Source organism: Polyodon spathula, chromosome 4, assembly GCF_017654505.1.
Source record: "Polyodon spathula isolate WHYD16114869_AA chromosome 4, ASM1765450v1, whole genome shotgun sequence".
Taxonomy (NCBI): domain Eukaryota; kingdom Metazoa; phylum Chordata; class Actinopteri; order Acipenseriformes; family Polyodontidae; genus Polyodon; species Polyodon spathula.
The window spans coordinates 4,563,665-4,584,642 of record NC_054537.1 but is presented as its reverse complement, the minus strand read 5'-3'; the positions used below and the strand labels follow the sequence as shown (position 1 = coordinate 4,584,642).

Genomic DNA, 20,978 nt, shown 5'->3' with positions numbered 1-20,978 from the left:
TTGTGAGCTTTCTTTGTATATATATACTACCTCTTAACAAAACAAAGCGGGTAAGTGCCTCAGTAAGACGCTGTTTTGTAACAGTTTACTGCGCCTGAAGCAGCGCTTTGGCTGGGACCTCAGCTCCGAGCGGCTGTGGTTCGATCGCCTGTCTGTAAGGGCATTCTGTGTGATTGGTGCGCTTGTCGGGTCTGGCGATGCTGCGCTGCGTGGGGGCGGCTCTAAGGACGGTGCCCTGTGACGGATTTACTGTGACTAAGCCAAACTCATCGCTGTTTGGGGCAGTAAAAACGAGCGCTGCTTGTTTTAACACACGGGCCAGGTAAGCTATATGCCGTTTTTCTGTTGGTTTTCATGTCTTAGCTACAGCACATTCCACGAGAATGTATGGGTAAAAAAAATAAAAATAAATAGAATGTGTGTTATTTTTACAGAGCGTGTTTTTTGTTGTATCGCTGGGGTTTAGCATTGGCCAGGCAGCAGATGTGCACATCAAAGTGCTTGATAAATGTAGAGTAATAATAAGAACATGATGTTGTTTATTGTTTCAGGTTACTGTACTTTTTATTTATGTATTTATTTATGCTGCTGCTGGGGTTTGAACATGTAACTACCGATAAACAACAGTATATAATTTCGTACAAGTCTGAATACCCATTCTCGTTTTGATTACAACATACCATTACACACTTTCACTTTGGGCATATTATTTCAGCAGCGACGAGCCACCTGTTTAGATTAGTCTGGAAAACAAATAATTTTGCAAATAAACCACAAATAAACATAAACCACCCAAACAATTCCATTGCCTTGGTAATTAATATGCGTTGGAGATAGTGACGTGTCAGTAGATGAAAAATGGATTTGCAGCTTATTTTGTGGACTTGTTTCTATGCTTTGGCTGCACATCACTGGTACAGGTAATAGCGCAGTAACACTTAACGACATACCACATGGGAAGATTGGGTTGGGGTTTCAAATTCGCTTTAGTATAGCCAGGGGTGTAGTGCTATATTTAGAAGTGAGGGTCGCTATTATCTATTGATACAGGTTGCCTTTGCCTCTCCTACTCATTATTCTAGACCAGGCACGCTGTATTCAAACTGGTTCATTGTTTATCTCTCTTGCGGCTATTGTATTCTTTGATTATTGTATTCTTTAATTATTTGTATGGGTTATATACACATGTATATCTATCTCCATATAGGAGCAACGTAAAAATTTCGCGCGTAGTTTAGTTCATATTCTGAGGCAACAAGTAGAGCAAAACAGCTTTCATTTTTTTATCGCGGTCAGAAACAGTACAATTGTCCAATCGTTCCTTTAAGTACAAAACTCTATAATAGATAATAGCAGGGTGATATTAGGGTGTGTTACCGCCACTCAAAAACAAAACAAGCACTCTTGTTTAATCATCTGTGTTTATGGTATTGATAGCTGATCTCTTTAAATCTGGCTTTTTGCACATTTAACATGTTTCGAGATGATAATATAAAGAAAATAATGAGTTGATATAATCTGCAGTAAATACACTCGAAATGTTTAATTGTTTAATTATTATGTTAAATACAGCGTCAGTGACTAGAAGAGAAACAAAAAGAACGTCCTGGTTTTTCACTCTGCAAATCGGGTAACCTTAATTATTTGAACAGTGCGAGAAACTAAAGCTCTCATATAAATGCCTCATTCTGAAAACAGCTGGATAATTAATGACAGATAAAGAGGTTCAGAGAGTTTCATTCGCCAGGTGAAGTGACCTAATGAAAGCAATGCATGCAACCTGCCATAGCACAGGGATGGAAATACAGCGAGACTCCCATTGCATAGCAGGTTGATCCATTCCTGGTTTTAATGTGAGTTTAATAAGACACACCTGAGTTTGTTGCCTATACACTGGTTAATCAAGCTCATAGTAAAACCTGGAATGGGTGAAACTGCTATGCAATAAGAGTCTTGTTTGCATCATTGTAATACCAGATACAGTTTGTTAAAATGTCAATACAGGCTAACAGCTTTTTACTTTTTTTTGTAGGTATTTTGGAAACTCAAGAAGCTTGTTGACAATGCCAGACGTAAACACAGATAGCCTGGATGAGAAGCAGGTCCAGCTTCTTTCTGAAATGTGCATCCTTATTGATGAAAATGATGGGACGATTGGAGCCGATACAAAGAAAAACTGCCACTTAAACTCAAACATTGATGAAGGTACAATGACTCACTGGTGTTGATCAGTGTTATTGGTTATTAGTTAAGAACTGCAGCCATACTCCCTTGGAGTCATATCTTGTAAGCTCGTCAAGGTTGGATTTGGGTATTACTTGGATTGGGTGTTAGTAAAGGGGATTCCTTTCAATGACGTGTCAAACCAAGGTCCTGTCTATTCTGAGGACCTTCAAAAAAATCACATAGACGAGTCAGTCAACCCCGGCCTCACGAATCAATCTTAAATTCTAAACCAATTCTCCGTTGCCCGCTTTATTTCCCACAGTGCCACTGTTAAAAAGACACTCTTCAGATAAGTTGGAAGTGATTGTAAATGTGTTTTCTTTAGGTTTGTTGCATCGAGCTTTCAGTGTTTTCCTGTTTAATAATGAAGATAAACTGTTGCTACAACAGAGATCTGATGCCAAGATCACCTTCCCAGGTATGTTTTTTTCTTCTTATATCCTGTGCCCTATCTCTGTATCTATTTTTATAATTCATGTTTTTTTTTTTTTTTCAAAGTTTTCAGAGCAACTTCTCAAACTCCAGAGTTCAAACTGTTTTAAAATGTTTTAAAATTAAATTTAAAAATTGTGACCGAAGGGGATGTTCCACAACTGTCCTGCCATGTGTTTGATACTGTACTGATTAACCTGTTTCTGGAGACACAGATCATTCCCCATCACCCACCTCTTCTGACAAGGGTCAGTCTTATGATTTCCCACATAGGCTGCAGTCATTGTGCCAGTTCTGTAGAGTAGAACTGTGGCTTATCTACCTTGAGAATGTTTACACACAATCTGTATGTGCCTCATAGATATAGAAAACTGTAGGACAAAACTCCCATCACTTCCGTGTTGGAGAGCCTCAAAGCCATGTGTTTCTCTACCTTTCTTGCAGGATGTTTCACTAACACTTGCTGTAGTCACCCGCTGCACACGCCCCTGGAAATGGAGGAACAGGATGCGGCTGGCGTGAGGAAGGCAGCACAGAGGCGCTTGAAAGCAGAGCTGGGGATCCCAATGGAGCAGGTAATTTCAACAGCATGCAAACCATTCCAGCATTGCACTAAACCCTCAATGCAGTTTAACAGAACACCTTTTGTTTAATACTATTTTCAGCACTGTGTACTACTAGCGTATCTTCCAGTTTTATTAGAAATAAGACTCCCATTGCGTAGCAGTTTGAGCCATTCCTGGTTTTACTATAAAGACACATTTGAGCTTGATACCTATATACTGTGGCTAACGAAGCTCGTTCTATGGGGGGGGGGGGGGGGGGGGGGGGGGGGCTTGATGGCTAATTTTTTAATACATTTTCCTGGTCTTTGTCACGTTTTGCTTTTCAGGCAGGGTATTTTTGTACTATGAGCTCTAACTCAATGGCCAGCAATGATTTCTAACTCTTCCTCATCTTGTTAATGCAGGTACCGCCAGACGAGCTGACATACCTGACCCGCATTCACTACAAAGCGCAGTCTGATGGGATATGGGGGGAGCACGAAATTGACTACATTCTGTTTGTGCAGAAGGAGGTGGAGTTAAACCCCGATCCCAATGAAATCAAAAGTCACTGCTACGTCTCAAAGGAGGAGCTCAAAGAGATGTTGATCAAGGCGAAGAACAACGAGATCAAGATCACGCCATGGTTCAGCCTGATTGCAGAGACATTTCTGTTCAAGTGGTGGGATAACCTTCAGAATTTAAAGCAGTTTATGGACCACGGCAAAATACATAGGATGTGAAGCCTTTATTTTAACAAAGTCTGTATAGAATGCAAATACCACACTGTACAGAAGCTGCTACATGCATTTTAATCTTGTTAATTTTTTTTTTTGCACAGTAATTTTTATTTTAGGTATCCATCTCAGTAACCAGCACACAGGGTATATTCATTTTTTGTAAAATGTTCTGGTGCAGTTACAGTATGTAAATATTGCACGTTATTTGTTAACATGAAATAAAACAATACTTGACATGCAGTTTAACAATTATTATTATTATTATTTTTTTTTAAATAGAATGACAAACCATATGGTAGGGTATACAGCAAGTAATGATAGATTCCATCATTGTCTTAATCATATTAAAATGCTGAATTAATACTGTATATTGAGAAGTGACTTTACTTAAAAAGGTCTGTGCTGTGACCGGCGTGATGTACTTTCAACAGGAAAAGAAAGGGGTCCTTAAGTTGGACACTCAGCTGGTTCCTGCTACTAAGTCAGCAAAACAGAAGCATACAAACAGTGATTCAAAGTGCTTCCCTGCTGGCACTAGTTTCTTTATAATAGTACAGTGGTGGTGTATACAAAAAGAAATGTAGCTAGCAGTTGGCAGGATGCTAAGCTACATGGATGACAAGTTGAAGAAACCTCTGACCCTTTACCTAGCATCATGCACAGTATGCCTCTGACATACCTTCAAGTACAGACGGTGACTAACTACTGTCCTACACCACTGATCAAAACTACATGTGGCATGGATATCACAAACAGTTGTCTCTTATCAAATGAAATAAACTGGGACAGGGCTGTCCAATCAGTCCTGGAGGGTATTCCACTCCAGGTTTAACAGGTAAAATGAGATAATGAAGTACTTCTGGGTCTGGATGGGTGCTTAATTTGTTCAATTAAACCATTTAGAAAAGGGTAACAAGAGGCCAAGAGTGGAAGGGTCAACTTTGGCCACCCCCTGAACAAGGAACAATCCAAGCATAACCCAAAGTTGACCCTTAAAACACCCCCATCCTGTCATTTATCACATCTATGCCTAGTTCCAGTGCACTTTGTGACAGAAAATCATGACTACACAACTCTGAATTCTTCAGGAATATTAGTGTGACTGATTTACTGTCCATTTAAAAACACACAATGCAGAAGATCACGTCAAGTCATGGAGAAGAGATATTTAATAGAGACATGGTTTAACTTCACTCGAAGTTTACATTTCACCATACCCAAAGCCTGACCAAAAATGTAGCAGCATACAAATTATACAGTACAATAAACTACCAAATACTATGCATACATTTAAAGTGTATGTATTTCAAATTGACGTGGAATATTTTAAACGGCATGGCATAAGCAAATTCCCCCAAGTACTCAGGAATTACCCCGAAACATCTGTCTACTTCATTCCCTGGCTGGGATAAGCAAGTGTGTTTTCTTTTTGAAGAGCCTTGTGCAGCACTATGAATTCACCAAGGACTGAATCAACTGTCCACCCGTGCTTATCCTGGAATTACCACTCCACATTTACAATCCAGGTGTATCCCTGGCACTGTTAACTGTTCTAGAAGAAATACAGCTGCAGCTCTTCCCAGTCAGTTTCTTCAATACCTCCCCTCAACTTATGATAAATAGACAGTTTCACTGACACCTAATCTTAATGAGCACTAATCTTCGACTTGGTAAGCAAGTCCAACCCAAACTGGAGCAGCTTTGCATTACCGAATTAAACACATCAGGAAGAGGATTATGTAGGCTTACAGCATCCCCATCTCTAAAACAAATATAAGGCAGTTTGAATCTGTCCATTGAATTATGCATTTTCTCTAGACAATATACCAAGCACACGGTGAAAGTAAATTCAGTTTGTATCTGAAATATCACTTTTATCTTCTGTCGTTGGTGCCTGACTTTCTCTTGCCTGCAAACAAATGTTTGGGTTTGAGATCAAACACATGTCTGTCTGCCTCTCCTTTCTTGCCCATGCGATTCATGTCTCTCTGGGAGTTCTTCATCATCCTCTTAACCTTTTTCAACATCTATGAATGAAATTGAACATAAATAAATGATCAGCGATTGCACATCGATCTAGAACTGAATTAACAGATTCATTTGTTAATTCAGTTCTAGATTGAACACCTCTAAGAATGAAAGCTCTGGCATTCCACTTAACTCAACTACCAGGCTTTTCTAGTAGGTTATGTTTACTGTTCAGGTAACTGAAATATAATAAACTTAGCAGATATCCAGTCTTCATGCTTAACACCTCCTAAATCTTCAAAACGTCCTGTTTAAAAATATCCAAGCGATTTTAGATCTGCCTGAAATTGTTTTTTTAGGACTCTTCTATTTAACTTCAATACTATCAAAACTTTGTCGAGTGGGAAACCTCTCAAAGAGCCCTCTCAACCTACCTTATCATCCCGAATCCCGGACACGTCCCGTGGGGGGCGGGAGGCGCTCTGGCTGCGAGTTCTGGACGTGGGAGGCTCAGAGGCTTCACGTTTGCGCTTCCTGATGAGACTTCTGGATCTGCCAGCCTGGACAGCATAGTGAGCCTGAACCAGATTTACAAAGAAAATGCACTCAAGGGAAAAGCTAGAAATCAGGTATTTTAAATGTATAAAAAATAAAAGTAAAATAGACAGATGGATCATGTCTGCAAAAACACACTTACGTCATCTTTACCACTCATGTCAATACCAAGGCTACTCATCTCTCTTTCAAGAGTCTTTCTTTCAACCTGAGAAAATACAGAAGCATTAGAAGAAAAAAAAAGCAGACAAGCGGGTAGATGGCACTAACACTGGGTCACTTTTTTTGTTAAATTTGACCCACAAACGTGTGACGAAAGTTCTTTTCAGGTTCTGATGCTTGGATCTACCTGACTGTATGAAGGTCACATTGTCTTGTGGAAATCTAGACTGTGGTAAAACATTTTCAAAGGGGTTCCAGACCTCTGGTTTCTTATCTCTGGTAACCTTGTCTGTGTAAAACAGATGACTGATAACAGAGGAGATGACTACATTGACATTCACTGCTACGTGGTACAAAACCCCACTACAGCATCCCCCCCACACACACGCAGCTCTTACAAAACCCCACTACAGCATCCCCCACACCCACACACACGCAGCTCTTACAAAACCCCACTACAGCATCCCCCACACACACACACACGCAGCTCTTACAAAACCCCACTACAGCATCCCCCCCACACACACACGCAGCTCTTACAAAACCCCACTACAGCATCCCCCCCACACACACGCAGCTCTTACAAAACCCCACTACAGCATCCCCACCCACACACGCAGCTCTTACAAAACCCCACTACAACACCACCCACACACACACACACACACGCAGCTCTACAAAACTCCACTACAACATCACACACACAGCTCCTACTTAATTTTACAGGAATTCAGTAATCATTCACAGTTAGAAGGAAAAGCTCTTGTGTGATTCCTTGTGTCATACCAATTGAAAAGGTCCAGCATTTAGAATATTTGTTTGAGGACAGTCGCTACAAAAGGACCCTCCAAACCCACTTACCTTCTTTACGGTCCTGGGCATTCTTGGTCCATGCACATCCTTCTCCTTGGATGCAATAATTTTCAGTTTCTTTTTCTCTCTGATCTGGCTGGCCAGCTGCCGGATCTCCTGCATCTCCTCGTCTTCACTTTCATCATCCGAGTCATACTCTCCGGCTTTCTCCTTCAACTCCTCTTCCTGCTCCAGATCTTCAAGTTTCTGTTAGAGCAGGTGAGGTACAAGAAGCAAATAAACACAACATAAACATAGCATGTGTCCTCGCGTAAGCACACATGCCAACTTAAATTACAGCCATCAGTATGATGACAAAGTTGATTACCATGACATCAACAGTATGTGCAGAATAGTGTAGAATATATATGACCACGTTTCATGACAATGTGATAAGCCATGATGCAGTTGATTACCATGACATATTAATAGTATTACACAATAGTATAGCGTTAGCAATAAAATGTTTAATCAGAATCTGATTAGCAATTCTGCAAAACTTTAAGAGGGACACACAGACGGGTGGATGAATTGACAGACACCCGCTACATCCCCAGAACGTGATACTCCCTAACTCTGATAACTCTCTAATAACTCTCTAATAACTCAGAGCATCTACTCCACTTTACTCAGCAGGCCACCACATTACAAACGGAGCAGTTAAAAGGAGTAAACGCAGTACAAGCAGCGGACACTTACCTTCATGATTTCAGGATCAATATAATCAGCTATATTGTGACCCTCCCATATCTCTGGGATCTTATCATGCTTCTCATTCTCATTCAACAAGTCCCAGTATTCTAGAAAATAAAGAAGTGGATACATGGGGAACTCTAAAGTTAATTACCATGAAACAGCATGCATTATAAATATGTACATATAGTACTACACAATATCAACTTTGAAAATGTAACAGTAGCATCACTGCCTAGTGGTGACAATTTATACTTTAGAGATATTAGTTTTACCAGCATGGCGCACCCAATTATTGTGTTCTATGAATACAAGCTTCGATCTATCAGTATGAGGCAACAGTAGGGCACTATGGCACCCAGTGCATGTGCATATGGAATGCTAATATGACACACAAGGGAGGAGGGCTCTGAATGGATCCCCATGCTGTGGAGCTGTTCACTGGGTTGGACAGCTTATCAATGAAGACAGTACTTACTCTGTAGGTCCAGGGTGTAATCATCACCAAGCTCCACCTCCAGATCTCTCTCCTGATAAAGAAAGCAAATGAATTCAGTGAAGCAGGCACGCCCATGCACTGGTCAGTTTTCTCCTCACTCAGATCTGGTTTGCAGTCTATTGAACTTCTGGAGTTCAGTTCAAGTGGAACTGGGTTTGTTTGAAAGCAACCAAACTCTGTTCATAAGCAACCAAACTCTGTTCATTTAGAAGCGTTCCACTGGGTGGTTTTCTTATTTTTGTGATCCGAGAGCCTGTTCATTTCACTCAGTTTATTTTCTATACCTGTACCAGAAGTGTACCTGTGATGCGGAGTATTCAGGTAATGTTTGAGATGGCAGTATTACACTGTGTTAAATATGGGAGTGGGGAGGTCAGAATTGACTGTACAGTTTATCTATTGATCAGGCTTAATTTCACCTCTCCTCTATGCTTTTAATTATTCTAACTTCTTGTTCTGAACATTAAACTTGCTCTTAAAACTAGTGGCAATACCGACACTGGAATGATTTAAATGACCACTGTAACCAAAACCATTCTGCATTCCCCCATTACTACCTACCAACTTGCGTTTAGGTGCATCAATTTCCATTGCTTTCCTGCGCGCCAAAGCCCCCTCTGGAATGAAAGGAGGTCGCACCTGCAATGCAATTGAAATATAATAATAGTTCTCAGATAATAATTACTAGGGATTTTAGATATATGCATCCAATACAAAAAACACTTTTCCCAGCACTATAAAAAGAATATTATCCTCCAAAATGCAGTCTATCAAAAAAAAATAAAACAGCCTATAGTTATTCTACAATTATATAACACAAAAGCAAAACAATCTGTGAGTGTGTGTGTGTTAACAGGATGACAGTGTGAGAGTGTGTGTGTGTGTGTGTGTGTTAACAGGATGACGCTGCAAGTGTGTGTGTGTGTGTGTTAACAGGATGACGCTGTGAGTGTGTGTGTGTGGGTGAAGTGGAAGGGTTAGATATTCCTGGGGATTCCCGACTCTTACCTTCTCATCTCTTTTAGAAGGAACAGCTAAATGTAATCTGTTCAGTACATCATGCACCTTCTTTCCTCTCATCTTACTGTCAACCCGGTGAGCCAGCAACTTATCACAAGCCTGAAAAACAAAGCGAGAGAGAATCAGAACCTAAACTTTAACTTGAACAAAATGAAGAGCACAATGCATGTGTTAACAGCTGACCTGCGTTTTCACTTGAATGACCCCCTCCTCTGTCAGGGTGCTAGTTTCTATGACTGGAATTCCCTCCTCCTCAAAATCGGCAAAGATTTTCTGCAACAATAAAAAAAAGTCTTAAGTTTTGTTTATTTATAAATGTTATCAATTATTTGATGTACACATTATGTTATGGTATCTACAATGCAAACGAAAAATGTGAATTTTTGTTCACAAAAACAAAGCACCCCCAGTAGTAAAAAGGGTACGGCATACCAGGTTCAATAAACACTATAATATGTAAATGTTGAATTCACAAACAACAACGTGACAGTGAAAAGGTTCATTTCTACTGGTCAAGAATGTGGCACTGAAACAGTTAATATTCACTCGACACCACCTGTAATGAAACTGCATCCGGAAAGAAAATCACATGACCCCAATGTGGCAGCCAGATTAGGTTACAGAGGACAAAGTGAAGTGTCATTAGCGTTTGCCTTAACAGTCTGAGATATTAGCAGCAGTAAGTGCTGCTGGGTTTGCAAGCTCCTACAAGGTTCAGTAAAACAATCCCAGAAATCAAAACAGTGTGTAGCACTGACCCTTTGCTGTCCAGTATATTTGACATTGAGAAAATAGGCACAAAATAGTTGTGGGAACATACCCTGGACAGTAAAGGGTTAAAAGCTATCCGACAGCTTGGTTAAAAGGAGGAAGTGAAAGACACTGACCTGGTCTTCCTCAGAGAGTTCGCCGATCTTCTTCACATCACATTTATTAGCCACAACAATCAATGGCTGTAATGAAAAACATTAGAAAAAAATGAATAAAATGTTGAATAAAGTTTTTACCAAACGTGTTGCCTTTTACCATCACAATCCAGACAGAATGGACAGACACTCCCTAGGCTTTTCCAGAATATTTTGTCCATGGTGTGCATTTCTCAGAAGAGCATAAATTATGTAACTTGACTTAACTAATGACATTTAAATACAGATTTATCACAGAAAAAAGCAGAGATTGAGCAGAGTAGTCTGTAATGACGTTACATCAGTACTACAGTATTACATCATGACGTTACATCAGTACTACAGTATTACATCATGACGTTACATCAGTACTACAGTATTACATCATGACTTTATAGGAGTACTGCAGTATTCCAGATAATGTAAGTTCCAGAGAGAGGGCTGTCCTGGGCACACCACTCGTCACCGGGGCACAACCTGACAAACCACACTCTCAATACAAAGACATTCCTGATCAGTGTCCCGGTCCCTATGCACTTCAGTATGTTAACATTGCTTAGATAGTTCAGTACCACAGCTCAGAGACCTGTAACTTTCCAAAAGACACTCACCTTATTAGCAAACAAGGGTCTGATGCTGTGGAAGAGCTCCAGCTGCTGCTCCAGAGCGTGCCCGCACTGCTCGGACACATCCATCACATACAGGATGGCAGAGCGCAGGTGGGCCAGCGCCGTGATAGCCTGCATCTCAATGGTGTTCCTCTCTTCCAGAGGGTGGTCCAGAATACCAGGAGTATCCACTACCTACAGGGCCAGGAATAATGCACACATGCCTCATTGTCAAGGTAACACACAGCAAAATACCAGGAGCATCCACTACCTACAGCACAACAAGGAATAGTGCACACATTTCATCGTCAAGATAACACACAGCAGAATGCCAGGAGCATCCACTACATACAGGGCAAAAAGGAATAGTGCACACGCCTCTGTCAAGATAACACACAGCAGAATGCCAGGAATATCCACTACCTACAGGGCAACAAGGTATAGTGCACATGCCTCATTGTCAAGGTAACACATAGCAGGGTCGGGGTCAATAATCGTTGCAATTGTTCCAACTGTTTTAATTTGAATCCAATTTAATTGATAAACAAGGACTTCAATTTAAGTAATTTGCTGCCACTGTGAGATGCTCATTTTAACAGAATACTGCTAATGGCAATTTTGATTAATTCAAAAAAAATAACTGGAATTGAAACACAGGAATTTACCCCAAGCCTGATGCAAAGCTGTTTCATTTCATCCAGTTTCATTTTAACCTTTACAATATGAATCCATGTAATCAGAACGACTCAACTTCATTTAGTTTGTAAAAGTAACAGCAGCCTCACTAAACAGGTACTGCCTCCTCCATGCAAAGGCAGTTTTCCCTACATTGGTAGCATAAAGGTGTATTAGAATATAACGGCAGTGTTACATTCTGTTTATTTCTAAAATACTTTAAAAGTTTATATTTGAGAAAAACAAATCCACCGGTACACACTGTACATCCAAACAGAGAAGAGGTATCAGAACTGTCTATTGGAACAGGACCACAATTTCAGAAACTACAGCACCACACTTACCTGCCAGCGCAGATACTTGTAATCCATGTGTCCCACAAAAAGAGACTTTGTGGTGAAGGCATAGGGCTGCACTTCAACATCAGCTCTGGTTACCTGTGGAGAGAATTAAAGAATCAACAACACTGTATTTAAAAGCATGTGTTCCAACTACATCACTATAAATTAGTGCTAGGACAAATAGCCCAATACCTGATTGAACACTGTTCAACATGTATTCAAATGGGGAAAAAATGAATGTCTGTGTCCTCCAGAAATTATACCACTAATAAAACTTAGCAACACGTATCACAGCAGGTTCTGCTTTGCACTTGCTTACTACCTTGCCAGAACTTGCCAGCGCTACAGTTTCTAAAGTGGAAACAGAGCTCTGTCTGATATGTGGGATTATTTAGCGGCAAGAAATAAAAAGCCCCGATCAGGATGCACACGCAGCCCTAGCTGCCAAACAGATGACTACTTGATATACTGTTCTGGTCTGCAAAAATGTTTAACTTAAACTAGATGGAATCCTTTGCTTTGGAGTGAATTCAGTGGGGTAAAGCAAGGCCTTCAGAAGCTATTCGTACTCTTGCGACAGTCTTTCACTTTAACAGAGTGTTAAATATAATGGGTTTTTAATATGATTTACACATGAACAAATATTCAAATGCTTGTCTGAATTCTGAACACATTTCCAAACATGAAAATACCAATGTCCTAGCACTGATGAATCTGCTACAATTGTGTTCATCATCAGAGAAAAAAAAAATGAAAGAAAAAAACACGCACACAATTTGAATTTTGACGTTTGGGTAAGGTTAACTTTATAAAAGAAATTGTATACATATATATATATACACATGTATTTATTTTATACTGCACGCTCTTAGCACAATCTCTGGGGTTGCAAATTCAAAAATAGCAGGAAGACTTATAAGGTCACAGACTGACTGGTTTATTTAGAACTAGAACCACACAACTAAGTAATATATTTCAAGTTCTCTTAAGCACTCAGGGGGGTTGTTTTTCATTCATTAATCACTTTAACATGATTTTTTTCTCCTTTCAAAAAATAGGAGCTAATTAAAGACTAGAGTAAACACTTTGAAAATATGGCCCAACAAGGCTAGTTTACACAAAGCAAAAGATTTTAGTAGATAGAACATTGAACAGCAAACAGAACAGCACCACTTTATATTCTACACGGATGTTCAGCCACATACCTTGTTTATGAAGCTAGACTTTCCCACATTGGGGTACCCACAGAGCAGAAGGGTTCTGGTGTTGGGATCAATGGTTGGCAAACGGGAAAGATGCTGACGTACTGCAGAAAAACACAACAGGGAATCACATTCCTGTCAATATACAGCAGTGGGCAAATTTAACAGAACTGATTGATGACTTTAATAGGCCACACACGTAATTTAAAATAGTAAGAGAAAAAGAACCCACATAACCACCAATGGTAAAAAGCAGGAGACTTTTTAGAAGATGTTTAAGATGCCTAGTAAAAGCACAAAGTGGTCTAACATTTTCACAAGTGCCTACAGTTTCTACATCACCGATTACTGACCCAAACTGAAATTCTCACACCCTGAGGTTTTCATGCAGGTAGGTATATAAAATGATATCAATTACAAATCTTGAGGTGTTAAATTTGCACACTACTGTATGTGTTCTGTTTATTTTGAACACAACGTGAGCTGTCAAACACAAGTGTCATGTCCCCTCCCGAGCACGGCTTACCTTGCTCCAAGTATTCCAAGCTCTGCTTCTGTCGCTTGACGATGGTGCACATACGCCCCAAAGCTGCACGCTTCAGCTGCTTGCAGCGATAAAGAGAATCTCCGTACTTCATCAGCCGAACATAGTCCTTGGCAACACTAAAATAAAAAGAGCAATTAAAAAAAAAAATGAGATCAGGGTAACTTCAGCAAGCTGTACATGTTCCATCTTTCAACACTGCAGACCTGTAACACATGTAGGAAAGACAATGTAAACCTGCAGATCACTCTGGTAATAAAGGAAAGACACTCCACTCAAGGCAGCTGTAAACTAATCTGACACATGAATATGTAGATATACTGGAATATATGTAGATATACTGTAGCACTGGACACTGGTGACTTGAATGAGTTTTCCTGGAGTTGTCTTTCTCTGAAGTTACGTGCTGCTGAAATAATCGTGTGTAAATCAGAAGCAAGGAGAGAAGGAGGCATGTCGCCACGTTCTTGAACAACTTGGAAGAGCACCGAGAATCCCTTACTTGTTAATGAGGTTCTTCGCGATGTTGATCTGTCCCAAAGCCAGCTTGTAATGATCTTTGTCATACAGAACATTCATAAGATCTGCGTAGAAAGGATGAATGTCCTGAAATGAAAATACACACGTTCTTCAGGCTATATTACTATGATGTCCGTTCCCCCAAGACACTCAAAATGAACAAATACTTACATCCAGTTTTGGAAAATCAGTTAGGATCTGGGTGAGTCTGTCATGGTAGTTCTGCTGCGTGAATTTCACCTTCCTCATATAAAAATGCCTGATTCGGTGGATCTGGTAATGCTTATGAACAACCGTGGGGGTCTTCCTTTGGGTCTTCGATAATGTGATGTCTATGAAGTCCTAAACAACAGAAAGATGCATCTTAAAACCACATGAAAAACAACACACCTTCAGGTATTAACTGGAACTGCGATTCACACTTTTTGTGCTGGACAAGAACTATATGGAGTAGACAGACCATTTCTTTGATTTACACAGCTGATTTATGTTTCCCTTATATTCTTTACCATCATGGAATCTGATTTGAAACCACAGGGAAATACAGAAAAACTTGCTTGAATTTTGAATGACGATCCAAACATGAAAACAGCATGTTCATCCCAGCACTACAGAATATCTCTTTATCTCCACAAGTGTAAGGTTCAGAATGGTTTTGTACAGTACTAGCATTCAGATAGATTCATCTGCAGTGAGTGACCCAAAATGATGTTGAGTTTTATACTGCAATGTAATTTTAGATAATGGTCTTTCTTTAGTCTTCTGTCCAGTCTAGTTCATTAGTAAGCAGACCTTGTTGACAGTCCAGTTTGGTTACAATACACAATGAGTATTCCACCAGTCAATCGTGATGATGTGTCATTCAAACCTGTGTTGTACTTTGAATACAAAATAAAGCTTTTCTACTTGTCTTCCTTCACCACCAATATATATATATATATATATATATATATATATATATATATATATATATATATATTTTTTTTCTTTTGACTAATAGCATTTCACAGTGGTAACAGGCAAAACTAAAATCTAACGACTCTTGTAATCGTGTTAGTTGTGAAATTTACTGTAGCACACTGGTACAAACACGTGTCTCCTGCAATGCAATGGCAGCGCAGACGCAGAGCACTCGATCAGGTTACACAGCTCTTGCGTTCATACGAGACTGCCAACTAGCCGGCAGAGTTCAACATTCACATACAAAACAACACGCAGCCTGAAATTACTTTTAACGCATAAATAAAATACCTTTGCGGTGGGGACCACCATAATCTTCTTAAAGTTGTAGAGAGCCATCTTGCCACCCTATGCAGCGCTCGCCAGCCTACAATATCGCGAGAGCGTGTACGGAACAACTCTCAACTCTGATCACCCAGAAATGTGACTGCGCAGGAGCGCATGCGGAAAAGAGAATGAATAGCACGGTTACTCGCTACTGCCCTCTGCTGCGCACATTGGAACTGCGTCACTATGGCTATGCTTGTTCCTGTCACTTTTTGTTGCACGCAATCCCCAGTGCTCGCTGTACTACAGTAGGCGCTTCTCAATACAGGACTGAATGACGCTTTTGAATTTGTTGTTTTAGACTGCATTAGACTTGTTGTTTGCTCTAAGTGGTATCTACAACACCCCGGGGTCTAGGACAATTAGCAGTTTAAATATGATGGAATTTGTATTACAGATGGCTTTTGTGGTCGTGCAAGGAGTAACCATGAAGTACCATTACCTTTTAAAAGAAGAATTGGAGTATTCTTAACTGGCATCTACCTGTTATTCTAACTTTCTCTTTAATTATATTGTTTACTCACAGTTTTTTTTAACTGCAAAAATGAAGTCTAAATGTAATGTATCAAATTACACAACCACATCTTATGTTCTGATTGGTTTTCTAAGCAGGTGCATTTGCCTTAATTAGTGTAATTAACATGACCATCTGCTGTCTACACAGCATTGTTTTGTATTGCAGCCACAGGCAGGGGGCACACACCTGTCCAGAAGTACTACTGATCATTTGCAGTTAGCCCTTTTGCAGTTTCTGTGACAGCCACAGGACTCACGCTGTATCAGTGTCTCAGTACTACTGGTATTCTGTTATATACTGTGTCCAGGCTGCAGGCAGATTGTTGCATGTTGATTGAATCATGCATTGGTTGGGTGAAGTGTTGGAAGTGTTTCTAGCAGGTCTGAAAGATAATTTAAACCTTTTTAGTGCTGTTCTTAGTGCTGTCTGTTAACATGTGCCGTCGAAAATCACGTTTCGAACCTCACGGGACTCCTAGGTCTCAGTCTGAGGTCGTGTATAAATAAATGTAAAACAAACACAAATAAATAAATGTTGTCGACAAAGTATTTTGCCTGACTCAATGATTCCTCGCGCCCAACGCCTTTATGAGCCAGATACTATTCTTACATTATAAATGGTCTCTGCTGTTGCCGGGAGGCTGCAAAGTCTGGCTCGGTGTTTATTAATTGTGCTAATGTTCTGTAATTTATTACGAACGCGAGTTTATTTCCTGACCTGGTGCTGAATGGTGCCCCTAGCTGCCATGTCCACGTTAATCTATCCGCAGCTTTCAATGTCTGAATAAAGAAGAGGAATCGCTAATGATAATTCACACTCCTATGCAAGCTAGGTGAGATAAATCATGCATTGGGGACGACATCAAGTGTAATTTCTAAATCACAAAGAAAGCTGTGTGCACCTACATGACCATGCAGTGGTCAGATCACTGCAGACTCTGCCGGTCACACTGAACTAATAGTAGCAGAGAGGAGGCTGTTTAAGCACTAGCATAAATCCTGTTGATGAGCCATACTGTCGGGTATGGGCTGGCTGTGTCCTGTAGGGATTGGTGCTCCCTGTTGTGTGGGCTGGCCAGTCACACTGTTTATTGCAGTAGGGCTGTGGGAGGAATCAGAGAAAGAGGGACTGTCACTTTCATTGGCATTTCTTGACAGTGTATGTTTATCAAGCCTATTAAAACTGATTTGCAAGGCTGTTGATTTGGCCCTTCCCACCCCAGTCAGACACAGTGCTTGTTTTTAGCACAGAATCACATATTAACTGAAAAACAACTCTCAAATCCTCAGCCTTTTAGCTCCTGCTTTTATGTCATGTATTTATATCTGGTGTGTGGGTGCCTGTCCACTGGGTAAAGGATGCTGGTGGAATAAATTGAATGCTTATTTCTGCCCTCTTGCATGGATTTTATGTGAAGGGATATTTGTTCTATGCAGCGATTCCACTGTACCCAGAATTCATCTGTAAACTATTGTGGCAAAAACGATAAGACAAGTAGACCAGCATGTAGTTATACTGATTAAGGCATCCACCTGTCTACTTAACTGAACTGTATGTGTATTGTGTATGAGTATTATTTATGTCTTTATTTATTTATTCAACCAGGAGAATTACCCATTGATACCAAGGCCTTCTTTACAATTGGGTCCTGGAAAAACAATAAAAAGACAATTGTGATGTATAAAAAAACAAGTACAGTGTACAATCAACCCAATAAAAACATCAGGATACAGAGTTTGTACTATGGATTGAAATTTGTTTGATTCTATGAAAGCTTCAGAACAACTTATATATAGCTGAAGGAGGTAATGCAACAACTGTTATCTGCTGAGGTGTCTTCTGGGTAAAACACTGCACTCCATCAGCTTCTTTCATCTCATTTATGCAGCAGTCTTTATTTTCATGTTTAACAAGTTTGGCTTCTGAATACAACAGCATTTGAAACTTTCACAAGCCTTCAGCAAATATGAAGTTGCAGAAACAATGTGTTTTCAAGAAGTTCCCATAAATCAGTAACCTCCGATGTTGATAGTGAAATTAATGTAACATGAACACTTGGTCACAGCGGCCCACTATGCATTTCCTTTTAGAGACAAAGTGAGTGTGAGCATGTCCATACTATAATGCATTGTGAGTGGCTGATAAATAGACTGTAGAAAAGCCAGCTGGAGTACTGTTAATAATAATAATAATAATAATAATAATAATAATAATAATAATAATAATAATAATAATAATTATTATTATTATTATTAGTATTATTATTATCTAGTCATATGAACATATACTGCATTTAGAGTATCTGAAAAAGGCACAGATAATAGAACAGTATTGTTGCAGTGCTATATAAACTGTAGATTACAAATACATTTTCTTACGTTTTTTTTTTTTTTAGCTGGTATCATTGTAACTGCCCGTTGTTATATTAGAAAACGATACCTACTTGGAATGGTCATCAACACTTTCCATCATTTTTATTAGCATTAGCTATTATTCTTACGCATAGCTGGCCACAAGAGATAAGCAGCCTCCATGCCTGTCTGACCTGCTGCAGGCATCCCCGACAATTCCTTCTGCCAAACAGCATCCCCCCAAAAATCAGCCTACCCTGGAATACAAGGAACATCTCTCTGCTGAGCCACTGCAATAAGAAATACAATCTGGAAACAGATACTTCACTATGACAAACATACACGCATTAAACGCAAGACATGTAGTGAATTGTGAACTGTGATGCCCTGGGGTAATGCAGCAGACACAAAAGCTTTTGTTGAGCTGGTATGCACTGGTATGGCATTACAACACTTCTGAAGTTCTAATTGAAAAAGAATATTGAACTCTTAAATATGGGAGTTGGCACTGAGAAAAAATAAACGCCTGCACTTGTGAATGAAGTAGAGACAAGGATAGGCGCGAGGATATCCTATATATATATATATATATATATATATATATATATATATATATATATATATATATATATATATCATCAGATGCTGATACTCAATAGAGGATAGACCGTGCAAGTTTATAGTGCTGCAGTTATTGCACGAATCAGGATAGCCGAAAACCCACAAGCCCTGAGGGTGTGTTTACGGCTATCAGCATGAGTGAAGTTACCACAGCACTGTGAACGTTCTTGGTGTTTTCTGCAATATAACAACTATAATGTATTGAATAAACGCGAGACACATTCCAAAATGAATCAGGCCCACCAAATATGAATGAGTTATTCGATGCTAGCTCGTCAACGCTTGTACAAATGGTGCTCAAGAATGTCCTTACTAGGGTTCACACAATGAAATAAGTGATTCATTTCTGAGAACACCTGGTCAAGGTGTGGGAGGCGGGATTCTACCCACTAAGATGCTATCCCAGAGCATATCTGCACAGCTGGAGCCCTGTATTGAGCACAGGGGCTTTGTAACTGTTGCCTGAATTGTGAAAGGATGTGCGTGAGCAGTTCAGCTTAGGCAGTTATTTTGTTAGCTGTATAACCACTTGCTGTAAGTACAACATATATCATCATGCATCACAGCATCAGTCCTTCCCAGCTAAATCAAAAACAAGATGCTTCTCAAATATTTGGGAGCGCTTTCATTCTTGAGAGCAGGAGCCCTCTGTTTTTCTGCAGGCAGCTCACACTGTCTGGGCAGACTGCTGGGGTGCTTTCTACAGCACCAACATTAGTCTTCAAGCACATTCCTACATAACTCCTCTACTGCTTCAGAGCCTAATGAGAATAAACAAACAGCACAAAGATGCGAGTCAAATCCTACACTGACAGCAGGGCTTACTTATTCCAAGGTCTGCAATGTGTTATAAATAGAACTTATCCTACAGCTGATTGCACAGCGGCCCTAAACTCTACCGCTATACAGCTGTAGTAGACCATGGCTTACTTCATTGCTTCTTTTTCCAGTTCTCATTCATCAAACAATATGGTGCAAGTGGTTCCAATTATCTTTCAAAAGTTTAATGACAGGTAGGAAAAAAATCTGTTCTACCTTTAAGGATTTTTTACACTTGGGCTGTAACATTTTATAGGATGGTAGCACACCTGGTTGCTTCTGCCTATTTCGCCTTTGAAGCTGCACACATGTATTTTATAAACCAGCTGTTTAAGTATTGTCATTATGCTGTAATCGAATGGAAGGTACAGTATGCTTCAATGCATTTGCTTTGTACTGTGTTAATTATAATAAATACAATATCATACACAGGGCTGTATTCGCAAACCTTTCAAATCTATTTTCAAGATGTATACAGATAGTGGCACTGGAACAATTTTTAAAGTGGAAGTGCTGAAAGCCATTGAACAAAACTGTAACCCATGTACATGATGGAAGCCATGCAAAGCCAGGGGGCGCTACCGCACTCTCAGCACAACTAGTTCCAGTGCACCTGGCCAGTCTACAGGGATCGCTGGTACACGGTGAGCTGAGGACACCCTGGCCGACCTAAGCCCTCCTTCCCGTGCAGTGCTCAGACAATTGTATGCCACCCCATGTAAACTCCCGTCCATGGTCAGCAGTGGAATAGCCTAGATTTGAACCTGTGACCTCCAGGCTATAGAGTGCATCCTGTACTCCACGCAGAGTGCCTTTACTGGATGTGCCAATCATTCTTTTAAAAGTCTTTTCACCCCCAAATAGAAAAAGTTATCATTTCACATTAACCTTTAATCT

The 20,978-nt window shown here is 40.0% G+C and overlaps 2 protein-coding genes across 2 annotated transcripts; one reads left to right on the top strand and one right to left on the bottom strand.

The window, feature by feature from the left end:
* LOC121314081 (isopentenyl-diphosphate Delta-isomerase 1-like) lies at positions 1–4,189 on the top strand. Its single transcript, XM_041246913.1, has 5 exons — positions 1–322; positions 2,033–2,205; positions 2,552–2,644; positions 3,103–3,233; positions 3,629–4,189. The coding sequence occupies exons 1-5, from the start codon at positions 198–200 to the stop codon at positions 3,944–3,946; spliced, it is 840 nt and encodes a 279-aa protein (XP_041102847.1). The 5' UTR covers positions 1–197; the 3' UTR covers positions 3,947–4,189.
* A 905-nt stretch (positions 4,190–5,094) lies between these two features.
* Positions 5,095–15,844, bottom strand: LOC121314080 (nucleolar GTP-binding protein 1-like). The gene is made up of 17 exons (XM_041246912.1): positions 15,738–15,844; positions 14,658–14,828; positions 14,470–14,573; positions 13,950–14,086; positions 13,427–13,527; positions 12,225–12,317; positions 11,209–11,400; positions 10,580–10,645; positions 9,876–9,965; positions 9,681–9,791; positions 9,234–9,311; positions 8,652–8,703; positions 8,180–8,280; positions 7,490–7,687; positions 6,609–6,674; positions 6,346–6,489; positions 5,095–5,970 (listed from the first exon to the last, which is right to left on the bottom strand). The coding sequence occupies exons 1-17, from the start codon at positions 15,783–15,785 to the stop codon at positions 5,818–5,820; spliced, it is 1,905 nt and encodes a 634-aa protein (XP_041102846.1). The 5' UTR covers positions 15,786–15,844; the 3' UTR covers positions 5,095–5,817.
* Positions 15,845–20,978: the final 5,134 nt, after the last annotated feature.

Excerpts from the sequence above, each read along its gene's own strand:
- LOC121314081 (XM_041246913.1), top strand. The coding sequence starts at position 198 with ATGCTGCGCTGCGTGGGGGCGGCTCTAAGGACGGTGCCCTGTGACGGA. Across the intron at positions 2,206-2,551 it reads AAACTCAAACATTGATGAAG|GTTTGTTGCATCGAGCTTTC; the intron begins GTACAATGACTC and ends TGTTTTCTTTAG. Across the intron at positions 2,645-3,102 it reads TGCCAAGATCACCTTCCCAG|GATGTTTCACTAACACTTGC; the intron begins GTATGTTTTTTT and ends CCTTTCTTGCAG.
- LOC121314080 (XM_041246912.1), bottom strand. The coding sequence starts at position 15,785 with ATGGCTCTCTACAACTTTAAGAAGATTATGGTGGTCCCCACCGCAAAG. Across the intron at positions 9,792-9,875 it reads TCATTCAAGTGAAAACGCAG|GCTTGTGATAAGTTGCTGGC; the intron begins GTCAGCTGTTAA and ends TTTGTTTTTCAG. Across the intron at positions 9,312-9,680 it reads CTTCTAAAAGAGATGAGAAG|GTGCGACCTCCTTTCATTCC; the intron begins GTAAGAGTCGGG and ends ATTGCATTGCAG.